Consider the following 27,180-nt stretch of genomic DNA (forward strand, 5'->3'; position numbering starts at 1 on the left):
GGCACAGGGTCGGGCCCAAGACACCGTTTTGAACTAGACGGATGGAATTTCTTGTAGCATGAAGCTTCTCAGAGTGGGGGAGACCTAAGTTGAAAAGATAATCTAAAGTACTGTTAAGTGCTATGCCCCAAATCAAACAGGGTGACCTGATAGGGAGCGGTTGGGGAAGGGGAAACCAAGGTGATGGGGGGAGGCTCGACAAGGCACCCCCTGGCTGCCAGCGGAGTGAACAAGAGCCCGCCCTGTGCAGATGGGGCGAGTACAAAGGAACAGGGAAAGAGCTTGGCACGATTAGAAACAGCAAGGTGCTGGAGCTAGGGAGCAAGGAGAGGAAATCACATAAAGGTGGAGAGGTGGGCAGAAGCCAGGTCACGTGGGTCTGGGTAATCATGGAAGGGGCCTGGGGACACAGGGAGGTGCGGCAGCCTGGGTCTCTCCTGACTGTGCGGCTAAGATGAGCACTGGAGAAGGAGTCTGACGACTCCACTTCTTACTGTGTGACCCTGGGCAAATCACTTGACCTCCCTGAACCTCTCCAGTGGCAAGTAAAGTGAGGATAATATGTAGCCCCTGCCGTGCTAACCTGCAGAGTGTTGGTTCACAAACTGGCCCCCATCCACAGAGGGCAGGAAGAGAGGCAGACCACTCCAGATTGGTGGGTGTCAGTTTGAATCAGCAGGGGACTTACTTAGGAGGCTTGTCTTGGGCGGCCACAGATAAAAAGATCTTGGGGGCTTCCCTGGTGGCGCAGTGGTTGAGAGTCCGCCTGACGATGCAGGGGACATGGGTTCATGCCCCGGTCCGGGAAGATCCCACATGCCACGGAGTGGCTGGGCCCGTGAGCCATGGCTGCTGAGCCTGCACGTCCGGAGCCTGTGCTCCGCAACGGGAGAGGCCACAACAGTGAGAGGCCCGCGTACCACACACACACACACACACACACACACAAAAGATCTTGGCCCCTGCCAGCCAAATTTTAGAGTTTATAAAGAGGCCTTCACTGGGTTTTGCTATCTCAATGCCACATTCTTGGGCAGCTTCTGGGAGGCGGGGAAGGCAAGCGAGCACACTCCAAGGACAGGGGAGGGGATAAAGACCTGGGTCCAGCTTGCAGGTCGTGTCCTCCTCTCAATGCCCTCCTCCAACACAGAGGTGTTTAGGAGACAAAGTGAGGTAGTGGATGTCGACATCATGTGTGAACTTATTCACATTCTTAATGATTAGATAGAGAGAAGGCAGAGAAGACAATCTAAGAGGGGAAACAGTATAAGCAAAGGCCCTGAGGCAGCCCCAAACGTGCATGTGCAGGGAGCAGGGGCAAGAAAGGCCTCGTCTGGAAGGAGCAAAGGGCTCTGGAGGAGAAGGGGGGTGGTTAACGTGGGACAAGAGGGAGGGCCCTAGAAAGCACAGAACTTTGTTTTGGGGGGAGTTTTTTTTTTTTTTTTACATCTTTGTTAGATTATAATTGCTTTACAATGTTGTGTTAGTTTCTGCTGTACAACAAAGTGAACCAGCTATATGTATACCTATATCCCCTCCCTCTTGGGCTTCCCTCCCACCCTCCCCATTCCACCCCTTTAGGTCGTCACAAAGCTGATCTCCCCGTGCTATACAGCATAGAAAGTACAGAACTTTGAGTATGAGACAGAGGGCCTTACTTCACTCTGAGGGCAGAGAAGGCCCACTTGTTAACCATTAGGCAGCCCATGCCCACAAGATAAAGCCTGTGACCAAGGGACACTTTGGTGACTCTCTGCCACTCATTAATTTTTTTACACAGGCAGATCAATTTTTAAAAAGTAAACATTGGGGGGCTTCCCTGGTAGTGCAGTGGTTGAGAATCTGCCTGCCAATGCAGGGGACACGGGTTCGAACCCTGGTCCGGGAAGATCCCACATGCTGAGGAGCAACTAAGCCCGTGCGCCACAACTACTGAGCCTGCGCTCTAGAGTCCACGAGCCACAACTGCTAAGCCCACGAGCCACAACTACTGAAGCCCGTGAGCCTAGAGCCTGTTCTCCGCAATGAGAGAAGCCACTGCAATGAGAAGCCCGTGCACCGCAGCCAAGAGTAGCCCCCGCTCGCCGCGACTAGAGAAAGCCCACACACAGCAACGAAGATCCAACACGGCCAAAACTAAATAAACAAATAAAATAAAATTTTTAAAAAAAATTAAACACTGGGGAGCCGCACGGAACAAGTCTGCAACCAGCTCCACCAGTGGAGATCCCCTCATAGATGGGCTTCCCAGACCAAGGGAGAGCACGGAAGAAGGGACCATATCCTGTCTCTTTGGGACTCTTTCCTGATTTGCACTCATCCCAGCTTGCTTGGACCTGGGCATGCTGTCCCTGCCGCCATCCCCCGCCTGACATTTGGGAATCCCAGTCTCCACCCCGGGGCCCAGCTCTGACCTGATGTTCTCATTGGGCACCTTCCCGTATCTCTTGATGGCCGAACACTCGTTCTTGTGGTTCTGCCAAGCATCCTTCTGGCAGGTGCGGTCACAGTAATGGGCAAACTTGCACTGCCCGCAGCGGTGGAGCTTCTCCTGCCTCTTGAAGCAAGTGTGGCACACAACGTTCACAAGGCTGGAAATGGAGGGAGAAAACCTGTGATTGGGGGACACCACACTGGCTTTTGGGGGACTGGGGTTCGGGTGCTGGCTGTCCTTGTCTTTCTAAGCTTCAGATTCTCATTTTTCAAAATAAGGGGCTTGGGTTTCCAAAGATCCCCTCTAGCTGTAGCTACGCTTCTGGCAGATATTTTTCAGTGAAACCAATGTAGGGAACTCTACTGTGCTCTTCATATAAGCCCTTCAATTTAATTCAGCAAGAGGTCGTAGAGTTACAACCTTTATGCGTTAGCCACCGGGAATACCACAAGTTGCTGGATGAACACTTGAACTTGAGATCACCATGCAGCATGAGCACCCACTAAAATAGGGGGGCCACAGGGTATTCCTGGATCACAACGGAGGAACCAAGGAAGTCTCCTCTAAGTCAAGGGAGTGGCTGGAAATTCCTCCCAATCCTCTTGCCAAAAGTCACTTGTCATTGGCACCGTGGCCCGGGAGAGGGCATACTGTGCGACATATCCTTCTCATTGTTGAAATGGAATGTCCCTTTCCCCAAAGAATAAAGATATTGTAACTACTTACGATATGATGGGACATGAAACATGGCATGTTTTACACAAAATGAAGTCTACACGTTATGATGTATGTCATAGTTCTGCGTGTTTTGCAGGAGTAAAGATGGACAAGGTTACTGATGTCACAGATGTTATCTGATGTATTCTCCTGGCTCAGAGAGAGAGTGGAAGTGATGGGTGGCCAACTCCACAAACTGCTGTGTCCCCATCTGCTGTGAGGTGTGATGCTAGTAATTTGTTACTAGTCATGAAGTACTCAAGGGCATAAAAGGTTAGTGCTTATTTATAACTTACAGTAGATGCAAGGTTATTCCCATAATAATGTCTTCCTCTCTCCCTTGCATTCCCTTAAGCTTTCCCAACGAGAGAGGAAGAGTAGAATTACCCTGACATACTTACAGTTGCACAGAATCCGCAGCGCATCATAATTATGCCGCTACTGCTGCTTTGACCAGGAGAAGGCTGGGGACAGAGCCCCAAGATGCTGCAGTATAGATTTCACCCCAGTCTGGGTGATGGAGAGACCTTTACAGTCATGCATATAATCCCTTATGAGGCTTGACTCAATGCAACTATCAGTTCAATAATATCTCACCTTCATATTGTCTCATGAGAGTCTTTACAATCACTTTGCTGTAATAAACGTTTAATTACTTTTCATGAAAAGAAAACGTGATCAATCTGAAATGATTTTTCTCCTAGTGAACACACAGTGGGTTCCAAAGGTTAACCACCAAATTATTTTCTACAGGCTCACACACCTGTTTAAATCTCATTCCACAATTTTTTTAGGACCTAGAGTCAATTTTTAAAAGCTGGTGAAATCCAGGAAGTATTATGAGCTATCTCCTAATTTAGACCTCCTTGAGATGAGGCTGACCTTTCTCTCCATCACCCCACCTACCATTAAGGCTTGGCCACGAGGCTGGAACTAGGAAGAAGGAAGAGGGTGGGTCTGATGCAGAGAGGGGTTCCTCAAACTTTAGTGTGTGTGCACATCTTCAGAGATCATGTGGTTCTAATTCAGCAGGTCTGGGGTGGGGCCTGAGATTCTGCATTTCTAACAAGCTCCCAGGTGATACTGATGCTGCAGCTTTAAGTAGCATGAATGTAGATATGAGAGATAACCTAAATTCCTCCCTTTCGTGGGGGGCGGGAGGGGGGCAGTATGTATGGAAGTATCAGGTAGGCAGGAAGGGGAAGTTTAAAAAAAAAAAAAAAAAGCTTGTCTTTCTGGTCTCCATCTCTTTTTGTTGGTGGTGGGATGGGTATTGCAGAAAGTCAGACCTGGAGTAGGTCAGAGTTGAGTTCAGACCCTGATTCCAGTACCTACTGACTGTGTGACCTCAAGCAAGTACCCTAACCACTCTGAGCCTTCGTTTTCTTATGTGAAAATGAGAATAGCAACACTTAGATCTTGATATCATTTAGACAAATGACTATTACCTTTTTAAAATTTTTAAAATTATTTATTTATTTTTGGCTGCATTGGATCTTCGTTGCTGCACCCAGGCTTTCTCTTGTTGTGGCGAGCGGGGGCTACTCTGTTGCGGTGTGTGGGCTTCTCGCTGCGGTGGCTTCTCTTGTTGTGGAGCATGGGCTCTAAGCACGTGAGCTCACGGGCTCTAGAGCACAGGCTCAGTAGTTGTGGCGCACGGGCTTAGTTGCTCTGCCGCATGTGGGATCTTCCCGGACCGGGGATCGAACCCACATCCCCTGCACTGGCAGGTCGACTCTTAACCACTGCACCACCAGGGAAGTCCAACTATTATTTTTTAATGAAACATACTTGGTATCTTAAAAAACTCAAGCAAGAAGAAAATTACAAAGAAGTTCCAAACTTCTCCCACTCTCAGAGTGATTCGAGGATTAAATGAAACAACGTGTAAAGTAGCAGCTAAGAGCCTGGCACAGAACAAGTCCTCAGTAGGTGTCAGAGTTTGGGCCAGGTGATCTCTGAGCACCTGCTCTCCTCCAGCACCCACTAATTCCCAGGCAGCCGCCACAGAGGACGACTTCCCAACTGGAAGAGAACCTATAGGTAGGGGGCCAAGGGTACTTCCATGATAGAAATACCACCCCTTCTTTACTTCCCCACCATGAGAGCATCTAAAAGACGTGATGTCTTAGAGGGAAGTGATAAGTGAAATAAGACAGAGAAAGGCAAATACTATATGATATCACTTATGTGTGGAATCTAAAAAAACACAACCGGGCTTCCCTGGTGGCGCAGTGGTTGAGAGTCCGTCTGCCGACATGGGGGATGCGGGTTCGTGCCCCGATCCGGGAGGATCCCACGTGCCGCGGAGCGGCTGGGCCCGTGAGCCATGGCCGCTGAGCCTGCGCGTCCGGAGCCTGTGCTCCGCAATGGGAGAGGCCACAACAGTGAGAGGCCCACGTACCGCAATAAATAAATAAATAAATAAATAAATAAATAAAAAACACAACCAACTAGTGAATATAACAAAAAAGAAGCAGATCACAGATATAGAGGACAAACTAGTGGTTACCAGTGTGGAGAGGGAAGGGGGAAGGGGCAATATAAGGGTAGGGGAGTAAGAGATACAAACTATTAGGTATAAAATAAGCTACAAGGATATATTGTACAACCCAGGGAATATAGCCAATATTTTATCGTAACTAAAAATGGAGTATAACCTTAGAAAATTGTGACTCATTATATCGTACACCTGTAACATATAATATCATGCATCAACTATACCTCAATTAAAGTTCTAAGACCACTTTTTAATTTATTTATTTTATTGAAGTATAGTTGATTTACAACGTTTCAGGTATAGAGCAAAGTGATTCAGTTATACATACATATATATAATATATATTCTTTTTCAGATTCCTTACCATTATAGGTTATTACAAGATATTGAATATAGTTCCCTGTGCTATATAGTAGGTCCTTGTTGTTCATCTGTTTTATATATAGTAGTGTGTGTCTGTTAATCCTAAATTCCCAATTTATCCCCTCTCCCACTTAAAACCACTTTTTAGATGACAGGAGAAAGAGTGCTTCTTCCAGCCAGCTTAGCTAGTGACCTTCACCAAGCCTCATTTCTCCTTAGTCTCATTTTCCCAGCCCCCACAAGAGTCCCATTCACACAATGCTTTGCAATTGAAAGAGATGTTTTTTAGCAGTTCTCTTGTGTTAAACCTTCACAACAACCCTTTAGAGTACAGGTCATCACTATCCTCACAGGGACAGTATTCTCATAGGGGTCCCTGAGGGCTGACACTGCTCCCAGCACAGAAGGCAGAGGAAGCCACCGAGCCTACCTGCTTTGCCTGCAGCCCTGAGTGTGCCCTGCCCCAGCCAGTGGTCCCCGCTCACTTTTTGCTCTGCAGCCCTGGGCTATGTCATCTGTCAGAGTCAAGTGGGATGGAAAGGCAGCTGTTGCTCAGCTCCTTGTATGGAAATAACCAGTTACTGGACAGATAAATGCAAATAGAAGGTGTCTGCAAGGTGGATGAGTCCTCCAAGAGCACAACCAGAGAGAACTGGACCAGCAGTGCTGGCTTCCTGGGCTGCTTAAAAACTCTCATCCTGCAAAGTGGTCTCCCCTCAAAAATCGAGGGGGAGGGCACATGTCTTAAAGAACATCACATCCCTCAAGTACCCAGAGAACTTTACAATATTTTCAATTCTGTCTTTCTTCCTTGTTCCTTCCCCTCTTTCTTCTTTTTACAAGTATTTATTGGGCATCATTTGCAACAATGTGGATGGACCTAGAGGGTATTATGCTTAGTGAAGTAAGTCAGAGAGAGAAAGGCAAATACTGTTTGTTATCACTTATATGTGGAATCTAAAAAATAAAATAGATGGATGAGTATAACAATACAGAAACAAATTCATAGATATAGAGAACAAGCTAGTGGTTACCAGTGGGGAGAGGGAAAGTAGGAGGGGCAGGATAGGGGTATGGGATTAAGAGGTACACACTACTATGTATAAAATAAATAAGCTATAAAGAAATAAACCGGGCTTCCCTGGTGGCGCAGTGGTTGAGAGTCTGCCTGCCGATGCAGGGGACGCGGGTTCGTGCCCCGGTCCGGGAGGATCCCACATGCCGCGGAGCGGCTGGGCCCGTGGGCCGTGGCCGCTGAGCCTGCGCATCGGGAGCCTGTGCTCCGCAACGGGAGAGGCCACAACAGTGAGGCCTGCGTACCACAGAAAAAAAAAAAAAAAAAGAAAGAAAGAAGCCATAAGGGTACAACACAGGGAAATATAGATTATTTTGTAATAACTTTAAATGGAGTATAATCTATAAAAATATTGAATCAATATGTTGTACACCTGAAACTAATATAGTAAATCAACTATACTTCAATTTTTAAAATTTTTTGCTTTTATTTATATTCTTTTTTAACTATACTTCAATTTTAAAAAGTAAATTAAAAATTTTTAAGTTTATTAAAAAATATTTCTTGAGCTTCTATTATGTGCTGTGCATTGAGCTAGGTGACAGAGGGCCTTAAAGACAAAGAAGATACAAACTTTGCCTTCAAGCAGTCCCTAGGCTGGGCTGGGGCATAAACATATATAAGCAAGGTGAGGCATGCCATCCAGGAGTGCTGGGAACCTGCTGCAGGGTTCAAGGTGAGGGAGGGAGGAATCTGGTAAGGTGATCACCGAGGAGGGGGCGACGCACTGTTCTGACCCTGTAAAGATGAGTTGAGTTGTACTCAGAAGGTCAAATTCTTCCACCATGGAGAGGCACTGGCACGAATCAAAGGCTTCCATAGGGGGAGGAGTCGGGGTAGGCACATATAGGAGAGAGGAGGAGATGTTTGACCAGATCATAGGATGCACCGTATGGGGAAAAGATGTTGGAAAAATGACCGGACTGTGGGGGACCTGGAATGCAACTCTCAGTACCAAGTCCTTATTCTGCAGCAGAAGGAAGCCACTGGAGGCTTCTGCAAAAAGGAGAAACACGGCCAGAGTTGGTACACTCACTTTCTTTTCCCTATGGCATCTACCTAATGTCCTTTTTAAACGGCCCGCATCAACACTTAAGGGGTATCACTGGGTTCACATCTGCATGATTAGTTACCTTAGCAGAAGAAGTTAGGTGGTACTGCATCCCTAGGTCAGACCTAGGGATTACCTATTTATTTTTAACATCTCTTTCATTAAAATAGCACTTCTCAAATTTTCTCTGCCGCGACTCCCAGGACAAGGTTCACACGCCCCACTCAGACCTGGACGCATCTCCCACATTCTACCTGAGACCAAACCCCTCTTCCCAGGCTCAGAACACATCTTTAGAGGCAAATGAGTGAAGGTGACATTGTTATGGGGACAACATGGCATTTGACCTAATCTATGTTTAAAAGGCTATTATCCCCAAACTTCTGCATTTAAGGATTAGTTAACAAAATTTAGCAACACAGCTCACAACGGGTCATATGACATTTCAACACATCTGACCTCCACAGCTAAATTAAAGCACCAAATTAAAAGCATATTTCTAAATCTACTGTGGTTACCCTTAAAATCAAGTGCCAATGTTTAAGGCTGTAACCTGAATACTTTCACAGTTACTCATTTTCTGAACTATCTGTTCAGGAATTTCTCTAATCCCTTTATTAAATTATTTCCATTTATAGCATCATTTATCCCCCACCACCTACCCACCAGCTGTTACCAGATTAAAGGCTACACTTGTGTTTGTGCATATGCCATGGTTAATTCTGGTGTTCCCATGGGCCCACATAGAATTACATGGGCTGAAAGCCCAACTCTCTCCACGGGACCTGAAGAAGCTCATAGTCGGTTTGATTTTCAAACAAGCCCGGCTGACAGTAATTTCTTTTAAAATACCTTTCTTTTTCTCATGTTCTCATCTTTATTTTTCCCTACTCAGATAGATAGATAGATAGATATTCTCATATTCTCTTGGGCACTTTCAACTCTTTAAACAGAATCATTTAGGACCTAGTCAAGAACTTAAAAAAAAAATCCACTATCCTTGCCACTTCTTAACATCTTTTGTGATAAATTGGATTAATAGGAAATTCATATGATTGGTTGTGATACGCTGTAAAATAGCCCCCCAAAAATGTCAATGTCCTAATCCTGGAAACTGCGAATTACCTTACATGGCAAAAGGGACTTTGCAGATATAATTAAGATTAAGGACCTTGAGATGCGGAGGTAATCCTGAATCATCTGGGTGGCCTAACGTAATCACAAGCGTCCTAATACGAAGGAGACGGGAGGTCAGAGGAGGAGAAGGTGCTACGTAGCTGCTTTGAAGATAAAACCCAGGGGTGCAGGCATTCTGTAGAAGCTAGAAAAGTCTAGGAAACGTAGTCCTGTGGACCCATTTCAGATCTCTGACCTCCAGAATTGTACAATAATAAATTTGTGTTGTTTAAGCCACTAAATTTGTAGTAATTTTTACACCAACAGTAGGAAACTAATACATTGGTTTGTTATTATAAACACTTTTTCCTGTATAATCACAAGTATATTTCTATTTCTTACCTATGAGTTTTTGGATCTAACCATTCTCAAGCCCCAGAACCAGATGTTTATTCTTCTGAAATTGATGGGTGTGTATTCTTTCTTTTATTAAGGCTAAATAATATTCATTGGACTGACAAGAACAAAAGAAAATTAAGTAGGCAATGCTGGGCCCACTTGTGTGTCAGGGCATGGGAGGCAGTGAGAAATGATGACAGACGAGATCCTGGGAGATTCATACCTGCCCTATGACTCACGCCTGTGACCTGGCGAAAGCCTCAGTTTCCTCATCTGTAAGAGACGATTGTATGAATTCAATAGGTCTTGACCTTCTTCTGGGTTGAGGATCGTTTTGAAAGAGATAACTTTCTCCCCAGAAATAAAAAGCATGCATGCACATCCACATAAACTTTGATCCTCCAATTATAGGTGTTTCCTTAGCTAAGGATCCGTGGACTCAGGTTAGGAACCAGTAGGCTAGATATACTCTAAATTCAAGACATCTGGAACTGTTAAAAAAAGAATAATCAAATCGTATTTTTGGCTTCTAGAGATGCCCACAAGCACATTTCCTATGCCATATCTTGTATTTGATGCTAAAATAAAATAATAATCAGAACAAGCTTTATTCCTATATTAGCTTAGCACCCTTCTCTTCCTGAACTGGAGTCCTTTGCATGTACTGAAGAAATGGTGCAACCCAGAAATCTCAGGCTGGAAGAGATCCTCAGGGTCATATGACTCAATTCCCCGCTATGGCCCGACTCTTCGTGTACATCATCTCTGCCAGGTTGTCACCAGGAAATATACAACCTTGAAAATAGCACTTTCCATCTCCAGACTGTGCCTACAGCCCTGTTCTACCTATCAGGCAATAGAAGCTCAGTGTCAAAGGCCTAACAGCTTGCAGGTGCCCCAGGAAAAGGATTGGGACTGATAACACCTTTTAATAGTTCCAATTTTTTTAAAACAAAAACAAAAATGCAAACTGGAATTTAATAACAATTTCAAAAGCAGCGTTATGAAAGTCCATTCAGAAGTGGTAAGCAAAACTACACTTTGACATGTTGTGAGTTGGTGTCTCTAAAGGTAAGGATATCTAAGACCTTCTTAAATGGCTTGAGCTCTGGCTAGGACTTTTTATCTCTCCCATTTTGACCTGAAATATGACTCTGTATCTTCTGCTTGAGGTGCCCATTTCTTACTCTTCTGTCAATTAAAAAAGAAAAAGTTCAGAACCCTCTTTCTTGCAAATAACAGTTTGGTATCGGTAGATGGCTATTAGGAGAAGTTTTTCAATGTTACTGTAAAACATGCTTCAAGTTCATGTCCCTGGTGAATTCTTTGGAATCTATTCCAGGCTGAGCATGTATCTTTTGGTTGTGGGTATTGTTTGAAGGTGATGGTGATGATGTGACTTTATTCATATTGTAATAAATTGTGCCCCATGGACCTTAGTCTGTGGGTCAACTGGGTTAACCAACTGATTGATTTTACAGTTTGGAAAAGATGGAGGTTGTACTTCAGAGGGCTGGAAGGGTCCTTCCAAGACCAAGCACAGAAAAGACAAGGATCCAATCTCCTTGCTGAGGCCTGAGTCACACTTAAGACTAAAACCATTTATCTTCTCATTCCATTTGATGTAAAATGAACTAAATAAGCTAAAAAAGGAAAATGAAAGATGCAATGACAATAAGTAACTGGAATAAAAGTAAACTAAAAGAAAAAAAAGAAACTTAAAGCTTAGACATCATTTTAAAAGATACATGTAAAATGAGAAAAATGGATAGTTTTAAATATAAAAGACATGAAAAATTAAAGAAAGTCAAAACTAATTGAGGACTATAAAAGAATTGAAATCCAATGAGCTGGGGACTTCCCTAGTGGTGCAGTGGCTAAGATTGCACACTCCCAATGCAGGGGGCCTGGCATCAACCCCTGGTCAGGGAACTAGATCCCACATGACACAACTAAGAGTTTGAATGCCACAACTAAAGACACCGCCTGCCACTACTAAGACCCAGTGCTGCCAAACACATAAATAAATATTAAAAAAGAAAAGAAATCCAATGAGCTAAGAAACCAAAATGATGCAAAAGAATTCAGAAAATTTAGAAGTCTTGAACATTAAGAAGTAATAAACAAATGAGCTACACATAATTTTAAAATGAGGGCATCAATATAAAATAGACAAATAACAAAAGAAGAAATGTAACAACCAATAAACTTTTTTTTTTTTTTTTTTTTTTTTTGCCACACTGTGCAGCTTGCAGGATCTTAGTTCCCCAATGAGGGACTGAACCTGAGCCCCCAGGAGTGGAAACTCGGAGTCCTAACCACTGGACGTCCAGGGAATTCCCCAATAAACATATTTTTAAGGACCTTTCATCTCCCTAATAATAATAAAAAATTTCAAAATAAAATAACGCTAAAATAAGTTTTAAAGGTTAAGGTGGAAAATACAAAAGTAAAAGATAGCTTTCCATGCTGGCCAGAGTTGGGAAGGAGAGGCTCTACTACTCATGGAGAAAACTGGTTTGATCCCCTTTGGTGGGGTGATTTGGAGATCTACATTAAGAGCCTTAAAAATGTCTTTTGAATCCAAAATATATATTTCTAGTTCATTTTTAATAAATAATCAGAGACATAAGGAGAGATCTACTAGGAAAAGTAGGAAAGAACCTTGATATCCAAAATGTAACACTTGTCAAATTGATGGACAACAGTCAACAAAAGGAATCTTATACAGTCATTAAAAATGCTTTGAAAGGATAATCAAGGTTTGGAAAGTTGCTCACAATATATCGTGAAGTAAAGAAGACAAGTTGCACAATACTTCCACTTTCGTGTAAAGAAAAAATGTATATGTTAATTACATTGAATCTAAGATATCATCAATTATTAAATGCACTACTTTTTTTTTACCATTAAGAAACAACAGCATCAAAATGCTCCCAATTAAATCATAATGAGCCATAGATTTTAGGATACATCATGATTTCAGAGGTGTTAAAATGAAACGTGTATTCTAGAATTGATAAAATACTATATTGTGTCACATTCCTTTCATTGTAAAATAACCTCCCCCAAATATTTTAATATCTTGAATTTAGGGAAGCATTTTATGATCAAGGTATACATTTAATACAGTGTTTCTCCCACCACTACCCTCCACCTACAAATCGCTGGGATCAAGAAAATATTTTATATGCATCATATTTGCATAAAAGAATTGTAAGAAGCCAATTATACCTCAATTTTTAAAGAAAAAAAAGTTGTAATGATATGTACCAGAAGGTTAACAGTAGTTTTCTGTAAATGCTAAGGTTGCAGAGAATTTTTATTTTCTTACTTTGGTTCTCCTATATTTTCTAAAATAAGTTTTAAAAAAATCTATACAAGAGAGCATAATGAATTTCCATATTAGCCCTACCTCATGCAGAAATAAGCAAGATCAGTCAGGCTAAGGAATCATGGAGCTCCTATTCTCTGTCCTCCCTGGAACTGGGAACCCTCAAAGTACAGAGCTAGAGGGACAGAGAGAAACCTTGAACAGCCCCTTCACCACCCCTGGGGTCTCATCCATTTTGAAAGACCAAATCCATGTAAAACAACTCCTTGGTAAATTGACCTTACCACTTACTTCGCCTTCATCCCTTTCCAGCACCCAACCCAAAATACCTAAAAGGGACGGCAAATAGGCTTTCTTTTAAATACCAGTTTTGGTTGATTAGCAGTGGCTCCCTGGAGTACTCCCTGGAGTACAAATTGGAGTTCAGAAGAAAGGAGTTGCCTGATTGATTAGCCATGTCTGCCAGGGATCATGGTAGCCCAAGTGCTACACATTTGCCAGGTCTGAATGGATTATCTTTCTTTTATTCTTGCTCCTTTATGTTTAAGCAGACCAGCTGTTTTTCCAACAAGCAAAATTAAAGAGATCCTAACCAGACTAAGGACTATATTATAAAGTCCTGGATTGTTGCTCTTAATGCTAAGCCCCGTCTATTCTAGCAAAGACGCAATTCAACTTGTAAGTCAGCATGACACAGTGCAGCATTATATTTTATTTATTTATTTATTTTTTTTTTTTGCGGTACGCGGGCCTCTCACTGTTGTGGCCTCTCCCGTTGCGGAGCACAGGCTCCGGACGCGCAGGCTCAGCGGCCATGGCTCATGGGCCCAGCCACTCTGCGGCATGTGGGATCTTCCCGGACCAGGGCACGAACCCACGTCCCCTGCATTGGCAGGCGGACTCTCAACCACTGTGCCACCAGGGAAGCCCAGCAGCATTATATTTTAAAGCTGAATATCACATATATTATGAACCAGTAATTCCACTCCTAGGATGCTCACCTCACGTATCTGTTCACCAAGAGATACAAACAAAAATGGCCATAGCAACCACTTGCAGGAGAACGGAAAAATAAATTGTGGTACCTACACACACAGAGCTTATTCGTTTTATTAGTAACACAAAACCACATGGATGAATAATAGAACTACATTTGAGTGAAAGAGGCATAAAACCACATATAACATTATACCATGGTTTAAAAGATGATAAATAGGGACTTCCCTGGTGGCACAGTGGATAGGAATCTGCCTGCCAATGCAGGGGACACGGGTTCAGTCCCTGGTCAGGGAAGATCCCACATGCCGTGGAGCAACTAAGCCCGTGCGCTATGACTACTGAGCCTGTGCTCTAGAGCCAGCAAGGCACAACTACTGAGCCCGCATGCTAACTACGGAAGCCTGCGTGCCTAGATCCCGTGCTCCGCAACAAGAGAAGCCACTGCAAGGAGAAGCCCGCGCACTGCAACGAAGAATAGCCCCCGCTCGCCACAACTAGAGAAAGACTGCACGCAGCAACGAAGACCCAAAGCAGCCAAAAATCAATAAAATTAAATCTTAAAAAAAAAGCTATATAGAAAAGATGAAAAATAAACTATAAAAACTAAAGTGTATATTGTTTAGGACTATGTACATATGTGATAAAACTAGTATTCAAAAGGCAGGGGAATAAATAACACAAAATTCAGGATACTGCTGTAGTTACCTTTGCAACAAGTATGAGACAGGATAGGGAAAGATAGGGAAGATGCATGTATTAGAATGTTCTAGTTAAGTAGGATGGTGGTTCACAGGGGTTCCTTTGTTGTAATGCTTCATAACATACATATATACGTACATGTACATGTCATGTATCGTTTGCAAGAAGAGATTTTCATTTAATGCAGTACTCAACTAAAGATAAAATCTTTCTTCATGTTTGTGTTTGGAGGGTAAGGCAGAAATAACACGGCTTGCAATAACATGGATTAGAAGGTGCCTCTTTTATAGAGTGACTTTTGTGGGTCACCTGGTCCTACCTCTCCAGTCAGTTTTCTCCTCTACAGCGGCTGAGTCTCCACAGGAGCCTAAAATTGGAGTGAAGACAGGATGAGCAAAGCTTTCCTCTGACGCCTCTCTGGGCTGTCTCAGGTGCGCCCGAGCAGTTCCCTCATCTGTGCAGTGATGAGTTTGAGTATATCACTTTTTTTAAAATTGTGAAACAGTAATTTGAATATCTATCTTTCTTTTTTATTGAAATATAGTCGATGAACAATGTTGTGTTAATTTCAGGTGTGCTGGGTAAATCACTTTTTAAAATAGTCTTTTAGATTGTTTTTAATCATTTTAAAGATTGTTTACTCCAATCATCCTAATTTTTATTAGTGTTGTAACAATAATATAAGATTTTATTAGAATCTTATCCACAACATACACTAAAGTTTTTTAGAGTTATTACTTCAAATGAATGATGAATTCTTTATAGTAAGAAAAACAGGTAAACAACCTAAATGTCCAGTTATAAAGGAGTGGTCAAAAAGCACGCAGCCGTTAAATACTATGTTTATGAAGAGAGTATAGTAACGCAGAAGGTACTTAAATCATTAAATGAAAAGCCATGATAGTTTATAAGATCCCAGCTAATAGTACAGATGAAACCTATGTTTTAAAATAAGCTGGAAGGAAATAGACAACAGTGTTAATGTTAGCTTCGCGTGAAGATACATTTTTTTTCTTCCTAAGTTTTACTCTTGTAATGGAAAGAAAACCTGCTCAATTCCAAACGCTCTTGAAAACGAAACGTGATTGGCTATATTGGCTTTTAGGGAATTGGAGACACCCACAGAGGTGTTCCATAAAAGGCAAGGTGGCAACTCAGCAATAGTAACAAGATCATTGTTCAGAGTTCCTGTGTTTCTAGCTTTTTATGTCTTAATTCTGAATCCAACTGACTCCTCAACTGCCCCCAACACACACACACAAGTAAATAAAGACACGCTCCCCTTGAAGAGGTATTACTGTCATCTCAGCCCCCCTAAATTCTTCAGCTGTAGCTAGCCGTGTACTCTGTTCACTGCCTTTTCCCTGAAGGTCTTGGTAAACTGGAAGAAATGAGAATTTGAATGCTACTCAAATTATCTCTGAAAAGCCGTGCCTATTCTCAGGACGGTCATACAGTGAGCCAACCACAAAGCCTAGATTATCAGAGGCCATCTTAATTCAGACCACTTCAACGTCAGGCAGGTCACCCCAGTTCTGGGGCTCAGAGGATACTGTCATGATTTGATCACAGTGCAGGGTTTTGTTTTGTTTTGTTAATAAAGAAAGATTTAGTACTACTTTAAAAGTTTGGTGGTCAAGTATGGACAGGATTGTGGGGAAATGGGGATGTAATTTAATAGAGCCACTTTGGAGATCCTATTAAAATGGAAAACAGCACACCCTATGGCACAGTGATTCCTCTTCTAGCCATTTATCCTAGAGAATAATCACACATGAATACAAGTGGACACGGTCAAGGATTTTGATCACAGAAATGTTTGTTTTTATGAAAAATTGGAAACCACCAAATGTCTCTCAATAGGGGAACAGATTTTCAAAAGTTCATGTATTTATAGGGTAGACAGTCCACAGCAGTTAAAATCCACAGCAGTCCATACAGCACATGCATCAACATGGATAGATCTGCGTGTGGCAGGAAAAACACAGATCTTCGAGGATTTAAAAGAAGTGGCTATAGACTTATAATTCCCATAAGGATATATATCAAAACATGTCGTTGAGTGAAAACAGCAAGTTCCAGAATGACATCCAAAGTATGATACCATTGGGAGTTCTCTGATGGCCTAGTGGTTAGCATTCCAGGCTTTCACTGCCACGGCCCGGGTTCAAGCCCAGGTCGGGGACCTGAGGTCCCCCAAGCTATATGGCGCAGCCAGAAGAAAAAAGAAGTATGACACCATTTCTGTTAAAAAGAAAAAACAGACAAACGACAGCCATACTTCTTGATAAGTACGGATATACACAGGCAGGCAGGTACATAGATAGATAGATAGATACATAGATACATAGATAGATAGACAGAGATATATGTAATAGTACAAGAACATTCTAGAAGGAAACACATTAAAATCATAACAAGGGTTACCTCTGAGGAAAGACAGAGGGGACTGGGACATGGGGTGGGAAAGGTGAAAGGGGATTCCAGTTCATTGGAGATATTCTAATTTTTAAAGGTAAGTGGATTCCAGATTACTTGTGTATTTACAATTACTTTTTTAAAGTCTTAGCAATGACTTAATCCTCTAATATATTTATTACACCTCAGAAACTAAAAACATGGAGGCTTCCATACGAGAACATTACCTAGGGCAACACACCCACCTCTCCACTCCCTGTCCCTCCACCCTCTCCACACACAGCACTCCCACTCGGCCAAGTTCACTGGTGTTCTGAGAGCGTGCCCCAAAGCTTTTGCTCACCTTTGCAACCCTCCCGGGCACCAGAGCGAACCCCATTGGCCATGACTGTTTGCAGAAACAGTCATGCCAGCAAACACTTAGCTGTCCGAGTGCCCTGCGTTATCAATGGTCACATGGATTGTATCCCTTTCCCTGCTGATTTTGAGAGCAAAGTATTCGAGAATGCGGCACCGGCCAAACCAATGGGAGAAAAGAAGACAACCCACATTCCGTACCTGTCAAAGACCACTGCGGAATAAGCCCGCTCAGCAAAGATGACGTCAGCAGCCCAGAACTCCTTAGTGGCCTTCAGACCTCTGCCTTTGCCCTCAGAAGTGAAGACCTCCACGTTCTCCATTCCCCCTATTGTCATCTCAGAAGCTTCGGGCAGCTCGGCAGATATTTAACACTGAGCCAAGTCCCTTGTCCTCGCTGCTATTTCAGCACCTTCAACATCCCAACAGCAAGACTATAAATGGACAGGCACCTCCCCTTCCCTACCCCCTCTCAGCCACCGGGCCCTCACCCCCCCTCTGCCTCTTTTCCTGGAGACGGGGATGGGCCAGGCCAGAGGACAGTGACCTGGGAAGGGTCCCATTCACCGCCCAGCAAAACTGACAAAGTCGAAAATGACCATGGGCTGGTGTGCTTCTCAAATTGGGCCTGAAAACTTTGGAAAAGTTCCTTTGCAAGGAGTCGTGAAGCCCTGGATTGCAGTCATGCCCAGCTGTAGTTGGAATAGGCAGCCCTTGGTCAGTAGGGTATTTTTAGAAGCCAGATGCCTCTGTCAATCCAAAGCAGACAGCTGACATGGTCCAAGAGAAGAGGCGAGGTGATGCTTGCTGCTCTGGGACCCTTCAGCTGTCAGGCTTGGACTTTCTCAAGTCAGATGGGCCCCTTGTTTCCCTACTCCCTCCCCCACGGGTAGATTGTTGGCAGAGAGCAGCAGATGCTAAATTGACCCCTTTGCAGTGTATATAACAGTACTATTTAGGCTCCAAGGGACATCCCTCTTCTCCAGTATTACCTGGGGCTCCCACAACATCCCCACCTGGGGCATGGAGGTCTGAGCGTTCCCTGATGATGTATTACTCAGGCTGTATTATGAGAGGAGGTAGGCCTTGAAAATGAAAACCCTCATGTCTATCATTCTATCAAATCTCCCTTAAATGGGTGTCCGCTGCCAGAAAAATACCAATACCTTGTTCTTTCCCAGGAATGAGGACATTGGAAGGATTATTCTAAAATCTCTATTGAACTAAATGCTACTCATCTCGATCTCCAGGCAGCTCTCACTGATGTTGAAAAGAAAGACATTTGCAGATCTGGAGCTATGGCTTACCTTCAAGGTAATATTTTTAGTTTCAGGGATGCATCTGTGTACAGATTTCTGTGCTCCGGGTTTCTGTGAGTGTAGTAGTCTACAAGCACTGGCTTCTGAGTCAGATAGATCTGTGTTTGACTTTTGAGCCTACTAGAACAACTTTGAGATAGTACCTGTAAAACAAGAGTGATAATTTCTACCTCACTGGTAAATGAGATAATATATACAAAGGACATAGCACAGCACTTGGTACTTAGTACAGAACTTATTAAATGATAGCAAATTTATTTTATTTATTCTGTCACGTTATCTTCCCCAAGCCATCAAGATATGCTAGAAATTCTGATGTGTCTTTAACCAAATTGCATCTCCTGAGACTTCTTTGACTCTTGGAAGCAGATGCAGAATCCTCTGTCAGACCACGTATCCCAATTTTTAGGTCATAACGCATAGCCCCTGGAACCAGAGGATAACTCAGTGACTTCTGATGTATCCGAAAGACCAAAACACGTTAAGACCTTTAAAACTGGGTGCCCCCCAAAAGTAAACATCACATGCTCTCGGGAAAAAAATGATTAAAAAGGAGTTCTTTTAGTTAGTTTCAAAAGAATGGCTGCATTCACATTGCCTGGCAACAGCCAGAGTCCACCCTTGGGAGCTAGCAGCTCAGCCTGGCAGGGATGGTGTCGTTCTTCTCTAGACACTTATACCCCTGGAACAGGTTCAGCCCAAGCCAGGGTCAAGGAGGAACTCTACCTGCCACAAGTCAGAAGGAGAGAGGGAGCATCAAACCCAGTGCTTTAGCTTCAACTGAGTCTCAACCTTATCAGAACAACAAGAATTATATTATTAAAGTGTGGTAGACAGAATAATGGTTCCCCAAAGATGTCCAGGTCCTACTCCCCAGACCTGTGAATATGTTACTTTACATAGCAAAAGGGACTTTGCAAATGTGATTAAATTAAGTATCTTGAGAGAGGGAGATTATCCCTGGATTGGATTGTCCAAGAGGGCCCAATGGAATCACAAGAATCCTTATACGAGGAGGTTAGGGGAGTCAGAGTCAGGTGGAGATGTAACAGTGGAAGCAAGAGGGTCAGAGTCAGAGAGACAGTTGAAGATGCTATACTGTTGGCTTTGAAATTGGAGGAAGGGGCTATGGGCAGAGAAATGCTGGCACCCTCTAGAAACTAGAAAAGGCAGGGGTACAGCTGCTCCCCGAAGAGCCCTCAAAGGAAGCATGGCCCTGACGACACCTTGATTTGAGCCCAGTGAATCCCATTTCTGGCTTCTAACGGGCAAACTTTAAGATAGTAAATTTGTTATTTTATGCCACTAAGTAATTTGTTACAGCAGCAATAGGAAACTAACACATAAAGTATTATACTTAGTTTCTCATTATAGTAAGTATTATATAAAATTCCTTTCGCTGGGCTTCCCTGGTGGCCCAGTGGTTGAGAGTCCGCCTGCTGATTCAGGGGTCAGGGGTTCATGCCCCAGTCCGGGAAGATCCCACATGCCGTGGAGCGGCTGGGCCCGTGAGCCATGGCCGCTGAGCCTGTGCGTCCGGAGCCTGTGCTCCGCAACGGGAGAGGCCACAACAGTGAGAGGCCTGCGTACCGCAAAAAAAAAAAAAAAAAAAAATCCCTTTTGCTGCTCTGAAATAAAATTCATACAGAATTTATCAGTTCTTAAACTTAAAAAACATAAATTACTAACTCCTATAGTCTGAACGTTTGTGTCCCCCACCAAATTCATATGTAGAAATCCTTACCCCCAAAGGTGATGGTATTAATAGGTGGAACATTTGGGGGGTACTTAAATCATGAAGGTGGAACCCTCATGAATGAGATTACATAGCGCCTTATAGAAGAGCCTCCAGAGAGATGCCCTAGGCCCTTCTCTTCTGCCATGTGAGGACACAAGGAGAATCCTGTGACCTGGAAGGGAACCTCCAGCCAAACGTGCTGGCTCCCTGATCTAAGACTTCAGGCTTCCAGGAATGTGAGAAATAAATTTCTGTTGTTTACAATCTACCCAGTCTTTGCTATTTTGTTATTGCAGCTCAAATGGACTAAGACACTGGTCTAACATAATAAGGGAGAAATAAAAATGAAAGTTAAATTATAATAAAAGTATATATATTCATTGTAAATTAAATATGTCAATGTGCTCACAAGACACATGCTTGAGTACAACTACACTAGAAAACATGATAAAGTAGTCAGATGTTTGCACCTCTAAGTAGAATCACTACGATGGTGAGAGCTAAAGATGTCGATTGATTTGGGGAACACAAATACCACACAAGGCATTGTTGTCTGTGACACGATTTTCTGAAATGGTGAGTGACTCCTAGTAAGCTCTGAATGAAAGAAAGTATAATCTTTCTTCAGTTAACAAGAAGTTGCCTTCCTGGAAAATTTACCATGCATTAAAACTTTATAAAAACTGCTCTAAGATTACATAAAAGAGTTCTAGACTCAGATAAATATAAACAAGATTTTGAAAGCAGCTCTTTTGCCCCTTTCCTGTTTGCCCATTTCTGTTCCCCTCTAACCTTGAAAGAACCTAATTATAGGAATGAGATCACCAGGCAATTTAACCTAACTCCTGACTTACGTTCTCCTGAATACACACCATGCTTTGTCTAATCTGTTGATATTTTCCCTAGATAACAAGAGGTAAAAATGAAGAATTAAACAGCTAACAAATGACTAGCTCTCTACCCCCAACAGCCCCCTTAAGCAATCCTGCAGGTAGATCATGCAGGCAACATCACATCTGAAGAAAGAGTCAGCCAGTCTACCTAACCGAGAATGATGCAGAACCCAACCTCCTGCCTCGATGATTCACTGAGATTCTTCCCCTTTTTCCCCTTTAAAAACTGTCACGGCTGAGCAGAATCTTCAAAGTTGGCCTCTGGACGTGAGTCCAACTTTTCCCCAGATTGCCATCTTTTCTGATTAAAGTATCCTTCCTTTCTACTGACACTTGCCTCTCAAATTATTAGCTTTTGAGCGGCGAGCAGTCGAACCTGAGTTTGGTAACAGTTTTACATAAGTGAAATACACATCTGGATATTTGAAGTTGTATAGGATGGGCAGAGAAACTTTAACGTACAGGGCTGTCCCTTGCTTCCCAGGACATCCAGCCTCTCTGGCCAGGACCAGTGAGACAGGGGATATCGGCTCTAGTTATCAGGCTGGTGAGAGGGAAGGGAGCACAGGGCCCTGCTATATTACATATTAACACAAATCCTATGTAAATGTATTTTGCTCATCTGCCCCCCTCCAGTTCTTTTCTTTTCCCCACTGGGATCCAAACCTTTCTTGCTGGTCCTAGCCCTGCCCACAATACGTGAGTAGCAGCCCTCAGTCATCGTGACAACCAGAAGTTACCCCCACGTTTCTAAGATGCCCCCTAACTAGTGGAACTGCCTCCATTGAGAATTGCTGGTCTTCGTCCTCAGGAAAAGCACATCTAGAGTTTTGAAAGGTTTTCTTATTGCTCTACTGGGGCTGTTTAGCCAGAGAAGAAAAGATTCAGGAAGGACATGAAACCTTTCTTCAACGTCATTCATCACAGTAAGGAAGAAGCAGTAGATTCATTCTGCATTTCCTGAGAGAGCAAACTAGGAGGGCAGAGTGGACATAACCATATGGCAATGTCGTTTAGCTGTTAAGATCGTAAACTTGAGATTCACAGACCCCCACAATCATGTTTCTGTTGAGCCCTTTTCGGCTCCAAAAAGATGGAAAATTGTTCCATTGTTAATGATTTTAATAACCATCCGGTCTCTTTCTTTGGCATGTCTGGATAAAGAAGGGTGGTGAGAAAAGAAGAAAAATGAGACTGTTCAAGTCAAAGGACCCCTGGTCCAGGAGAGTGGTCTGAGCTGGGAGATTCCAGACAAGGGGTGACGAGAATGACCATTACGGTCCCATTTACCTCTATTTTAGCTGAACTTCCCTCCCGACTCAGGCCACACACACACATGACAAGGACATTACTATGGCTACTGAGTACTCCCATACCCTAAAGGGGGTGTGGGGCAACTGTTGGCAGCAACTGTTGGCAGCAAGGGTAATGCTGGATCCCCAGTCGTGCACCTTAAGGGCAGAAGGTTAGACTTCCCTGGCAGTCCAGTGGTTAAGAATCCGTGCTTCCACTGTAGGGGCACGGGTTCGATCCCTGGTCAGGGAACTAAGATCCCACAGGCTGCGCTGTGCTGCCAAAAAAAAGGGTAGAAAGAGGTGCTGTGAAGAGGACAGGACTGAGGGCCGTTTTGGAGAGAGTTAGTAGCGTAACATCGCAAGACTAGACATGGGTTTCAAGTAGCCCTTACTATAAGCTCCACTGGTTAACTTTCATCTTGGGTAGAATCTGTTCCCGGATTTCACATTGCAGGCCTCAACTCTTTAACCATATTCTGTATTTGTATTGTCCTGGATCTTCAAGCAAACAATCTCAGAGGTCTTAAGAGAATGATTGTGTTCCCGTCAGTTGGATATGCTGCAGTTCAGAGAATATGTGCAAATAAGTGTGAAGGTGGAGAAATGAAACCTCGAGTAACCGTTTTGAATCATTGAGACAGTCTGTGTGCCTGTGTTAATACCGCACTGGTTGATCTACCGCAACCTGGAAAAACTCCAATCATCCTTCTGTTGAAAGGCTCACTGTCTGTGTCACACATCTGCAGGGACCACCATCTGGTGGCAAATCAAGGGAGCTGCAAGATTTTAAATCTTTTTCTAAGGCCTTTCTCAGTAGAAGAACAGCCCTTTGTCATTGGATTCGACCTTCCTTCATACCCAGAGCTAAGATTCATTTAGGCCAGGGGTCAACAAGTTTCCTTTGGGCCTGTGAACTAAGAACGGTTTGTACCTTCTTTAATGGTTGGGGGGAAAAGTCAAAAGAATATTTTGTGACACATGAAAATTACATGAAGTTCAAATTTCAATGATGGCAAATTAAATCCTATAAGAAAACAGCCATACTCACTTGTTTACATATTTTCTATGGCTGCTTTCACGCTACAACAGCAGAGTTGAATATCTGCAACAAAGACCATAAGGCCCACAAAGTCAAAAATATTTACTGTCTGGCCTTTTACAGAAGATGTTTGCCAATCCTGCTTTAGACCTAGCAGTGTTAAATAAGCCAGGGGTTGCTCATTGCTTTCAAGTGTATTCACTGGCTGATTTAGTCATTCATTGCATAATCACAGGATCAAAGAAGTTCTTGTGCACACCTAGCACTCACATTCCAGAATGACAGGAGCAGGCTCCCTCCTGAATAGTCCATTATATCCTGTATAATTACATCATTGACAAAACTTTACACTCTCTCTGGTCCCTGTGTTCTTACTCAAGCAGCACAGTTGCTTCCATCGTTCTTCCTTTGCTCTTAGAAATCCTTAGCTCCTAACTGCTTTCCTCTCAAGAATTCCTAAATTCACTCATTCCACATGCATTTATCAGCGCATGTACCAGGTACTATACTCAGTGCCCCGATACAAAGATGATTAAAACATAGGCCCTGTATCTAAGACATTGACCATTTAGAGAGGATTATGGAAAAGCATATAAAGATGGTGAGAGAGACGTAGGAGGCAAAGGGGAAAGGGTACTTAAGGCAGCCTGAGGAATCAGGGAAGGCTTCAGAGAAGTAGCAGACAGGGATAAGTGCGGAGGGGGAGAACCAGAACTGGAGGAGACCATTTCAAGCCCAAGGACACAGCAGCAGGAGCAGAGATGTGGAGGTGAAGAAACAGCATGACACGGGCAGAAAATTACAATCAGCTAGGTATTCTGGGAGCTACAGAAGCACATGTATTACACTTCTTTATCATTCTGGCACCAGACTATCACCCTTTATGTCCCAGCTTTTCATATACATTTGAGAGATAGTCTAACAGCAAGAATTCATGTTTGAATGCTTGAAATTGTGCTTTATTTGCACCACCTCATAGGTTTTCACAGCACCCTTTGAGGTGGGTATTATTGAGCCCTCCTAGTTAAAAAGCAGCAGCATCTCCTAAGTATAAACGCCAGAGAAACTCTCAGGTGTGTACACAAGGAGACTGCCCAAGAAGGTTAAAGCAGCACTGTCTGTAAAAGCAAAAATGGGAAATAAGCTCATAGTCTTATGAAAGGAGAACGGATAGCTCATGTGCATTCATTCAATGGATGTTATAGAGATGTGAAAGGGAATGAATTAGAACCTCACATCTCAGCAGAGGTTAACATCAAAAAACAATGGTGAGGGGCTTCCCTGGTGGTTGAGAGTCCACCTGCCGATGCAGGGGACATGGGTTCGTGCCCCGGTCCGGGAAGAACCCACATGCCACTGAGCGGCTAGGCCCGTGAGCCATGGCCGCTGAGCCTGCGCGTCCGGAGCCTGTGCTCCGCAACGGGAGAGGCCACACAGTGAGAGGCCCGCGTACCGCAAAAAAACACAAAAACAAAAAACAAAAAACAATGGTGAGTGAAAAAAGCAAACTGTAGGGGAATAAACAGCAGGCATAATAACATTTATATAAAGTTTTAAATCATGTAAAGCAATACTTCATGTTAGTTAGGGATAAATACGTATGTAGTAAAAATACACATATAAAGAAAGGCATGGGCTTCCCTGGTGGCACAGTGGTTAAGAATCCACCTGCCAATGCAGGGGACACGGGTTCAAGCCCTGCTCAGGGAAGATCCCACATGCCGCAGAGCAACTAAGCCCGTGCGGCACAACTACTGAGCCTGCGCTCTAGAGTCCATGAGCCACAACTACTGAGCCCACATGCCACATCTACTGAAGCCCAAGCGCTCTAGAGCCTGTGCTCCGCAGCAAGAGAAGCCCGCGCACCGCGATGAAGAGTAGCCCCGCTCGCCACAACTAGAGAAAGCCTGCGCACAGCAGCGAAGACCCAACACAGCCAAAAATAATAAATAAATAAAAATAAATAAAATTTTTTTAAAAGGCATGAGAATGAGAAATACTGAATTCATGATAGTATTTACTCCTAAGGGGAGGAAGAGTTCTTTAGGAAGTAGGGAGAGGGTGTTTCAGGAAGAAGTAGAAGATACAATAAACTGAGTTATGCAGTAGCTTGGCATTTAGGGGAATCAATAAAGGTTTAATGTTGCTGAATCGTCAAGTGAATGCAGGGTGGGGAGATGAGAGCAGTAGGAAGATAATGATATCAGGCAGGCGCACAGAGGTCCAGGAATAGCAGTCATGTTTGACTTTCTCCACCAGAATACGGGGAGCCAGGATGACGTCCAGATGGAACCCTTCGGCAGTATGGAGAGTAGATTGGAGGGGGGAAATGAGAGGAAGGATAAGTTAGGCAGCTGTTGCCATGGCACTAACAAAAGATGATAAGAACCTGAAATTGGTCAACAGTAGTGTGACAGGAAAGGAGAGCATACCCAAGAGAAACTTTTGCACAGTGCACCCAGGGACACGCCCATCAACAGGAAAATGGGTGGAATTTGGTACAGCAATTAGATGAATAAATAACACCTATATGCAGCAGCCTGGATGAACCTCAAAGTGTCCAGTGAAACAAGTTCCTGAATACTTCTAGAGAAAGACATAAATCTTATGAGATTCAGAAACAATCTAAACTTTTTTTCATCACACATATATATGATACAGGTATATACATACGGGGATTCCCCTGGTCGTCCAGTGGGTAAGACTCCATGCTCCCAAGGCAGGGGACCCGGGTTCGATTTCTGGTGGAGGAACTAGATCCGCATGCATGCCCCAACGAAAAGATCTCGCGTGCTGCAACTAAGACCCTGCGCAGCCAAAATAAATAAATATGTATATTTTAAAGATACGTATATACATATGAAAGGAAATGATGACTACAAACCATGGTAATGATTTCTTTGGGAGACAGGGAACGAAAGGATGAATGTGTGTGTGTGTATATATATACGCATATACTGAGGGAGCCAGAAGGAGAGAGAAAAACGTCACTTATGGAGCAATGATGACAACGTATTATAACCAAGGATTTTGCTCAGTCTACTCTGTGTATTAAAGGTTCTAACAAAGAAAAGAAAAACAGATAAAACAGGAAAGCATATATTTTTCAGATATTTTGGAGGTAGAATCCGTAGATTTCCTGACTGTTTTTCTTAGTGGTTTGAAATTCACTCTCCCAAGGTCAGCGGCCCCACGAGCGTTTCCTTCCTTCCAACGGAGAGACCCGGAGCAGCCGAAGAACAGCAGGCGCGAGCCAGGTTAGAACCGAGCCCCGGAAGTAGCGGACGAAGGGGGCGGGGTAAACAGGAAGGCGGGGCTAAACGGGGCTTTCTGGGAGCGGGGCTGCTGGGCAAGCGCAGTAGCGCGCCTCGCCGCCATGGGGGCGGTGCCGTCCCGTTAGCCGCTGGTGGTGGCGGCGACTTCCCCTCCGGAAG

At 43.6% G+C, this 27,180-nt stretch overlaps 1 protein-coding gene across 1 annotated transcript in view; it reads right to left on the reverse strand.

Moving 5' to 3' along the window:
• SMYD1 (SET and MYND domain containing 1) overlaps positions 1–18,622 on the reverse strand; it is a 45,889-nt gene extending 27,267 nt beyond the window's left edge. Inside the window, exons 1-2 of the mRNA XM_033838412.2 lie at positions 17,664–18,622; positions 2,415–2,591 (exon numbers count right to left, since the gene is read on the reverse strand). Coding sequence (XP_033694303.1) covers positions 2,415–2,591; positions 17,664–17,800 — 314 coding nt within the window. The 5' untranslated portion in view covers positions 17,801–18,622. The remainder of the gene's footprint in view (positions 1–2,414; positions 2,592–17,663) is intronic.
• Between the last annotated feature and the right edge of the window lie 8,558 nt (positions 18,623–27,180).

This window comes from Tursiops truncatus, chromosome 14 (genome assembly GCF_011762595.2).
Source record: "Tursiops truncatus isolate mTurTru1 chromosome 14, mTurTru1.mat.Y, whole genome shotgun sequence".
Lineage (NCBI taxonomy): Eukaryota > Metazoa > Chordata > Mammalia > Artiodactyla > Delphinidae > Tursiops > Tursiops truncatus.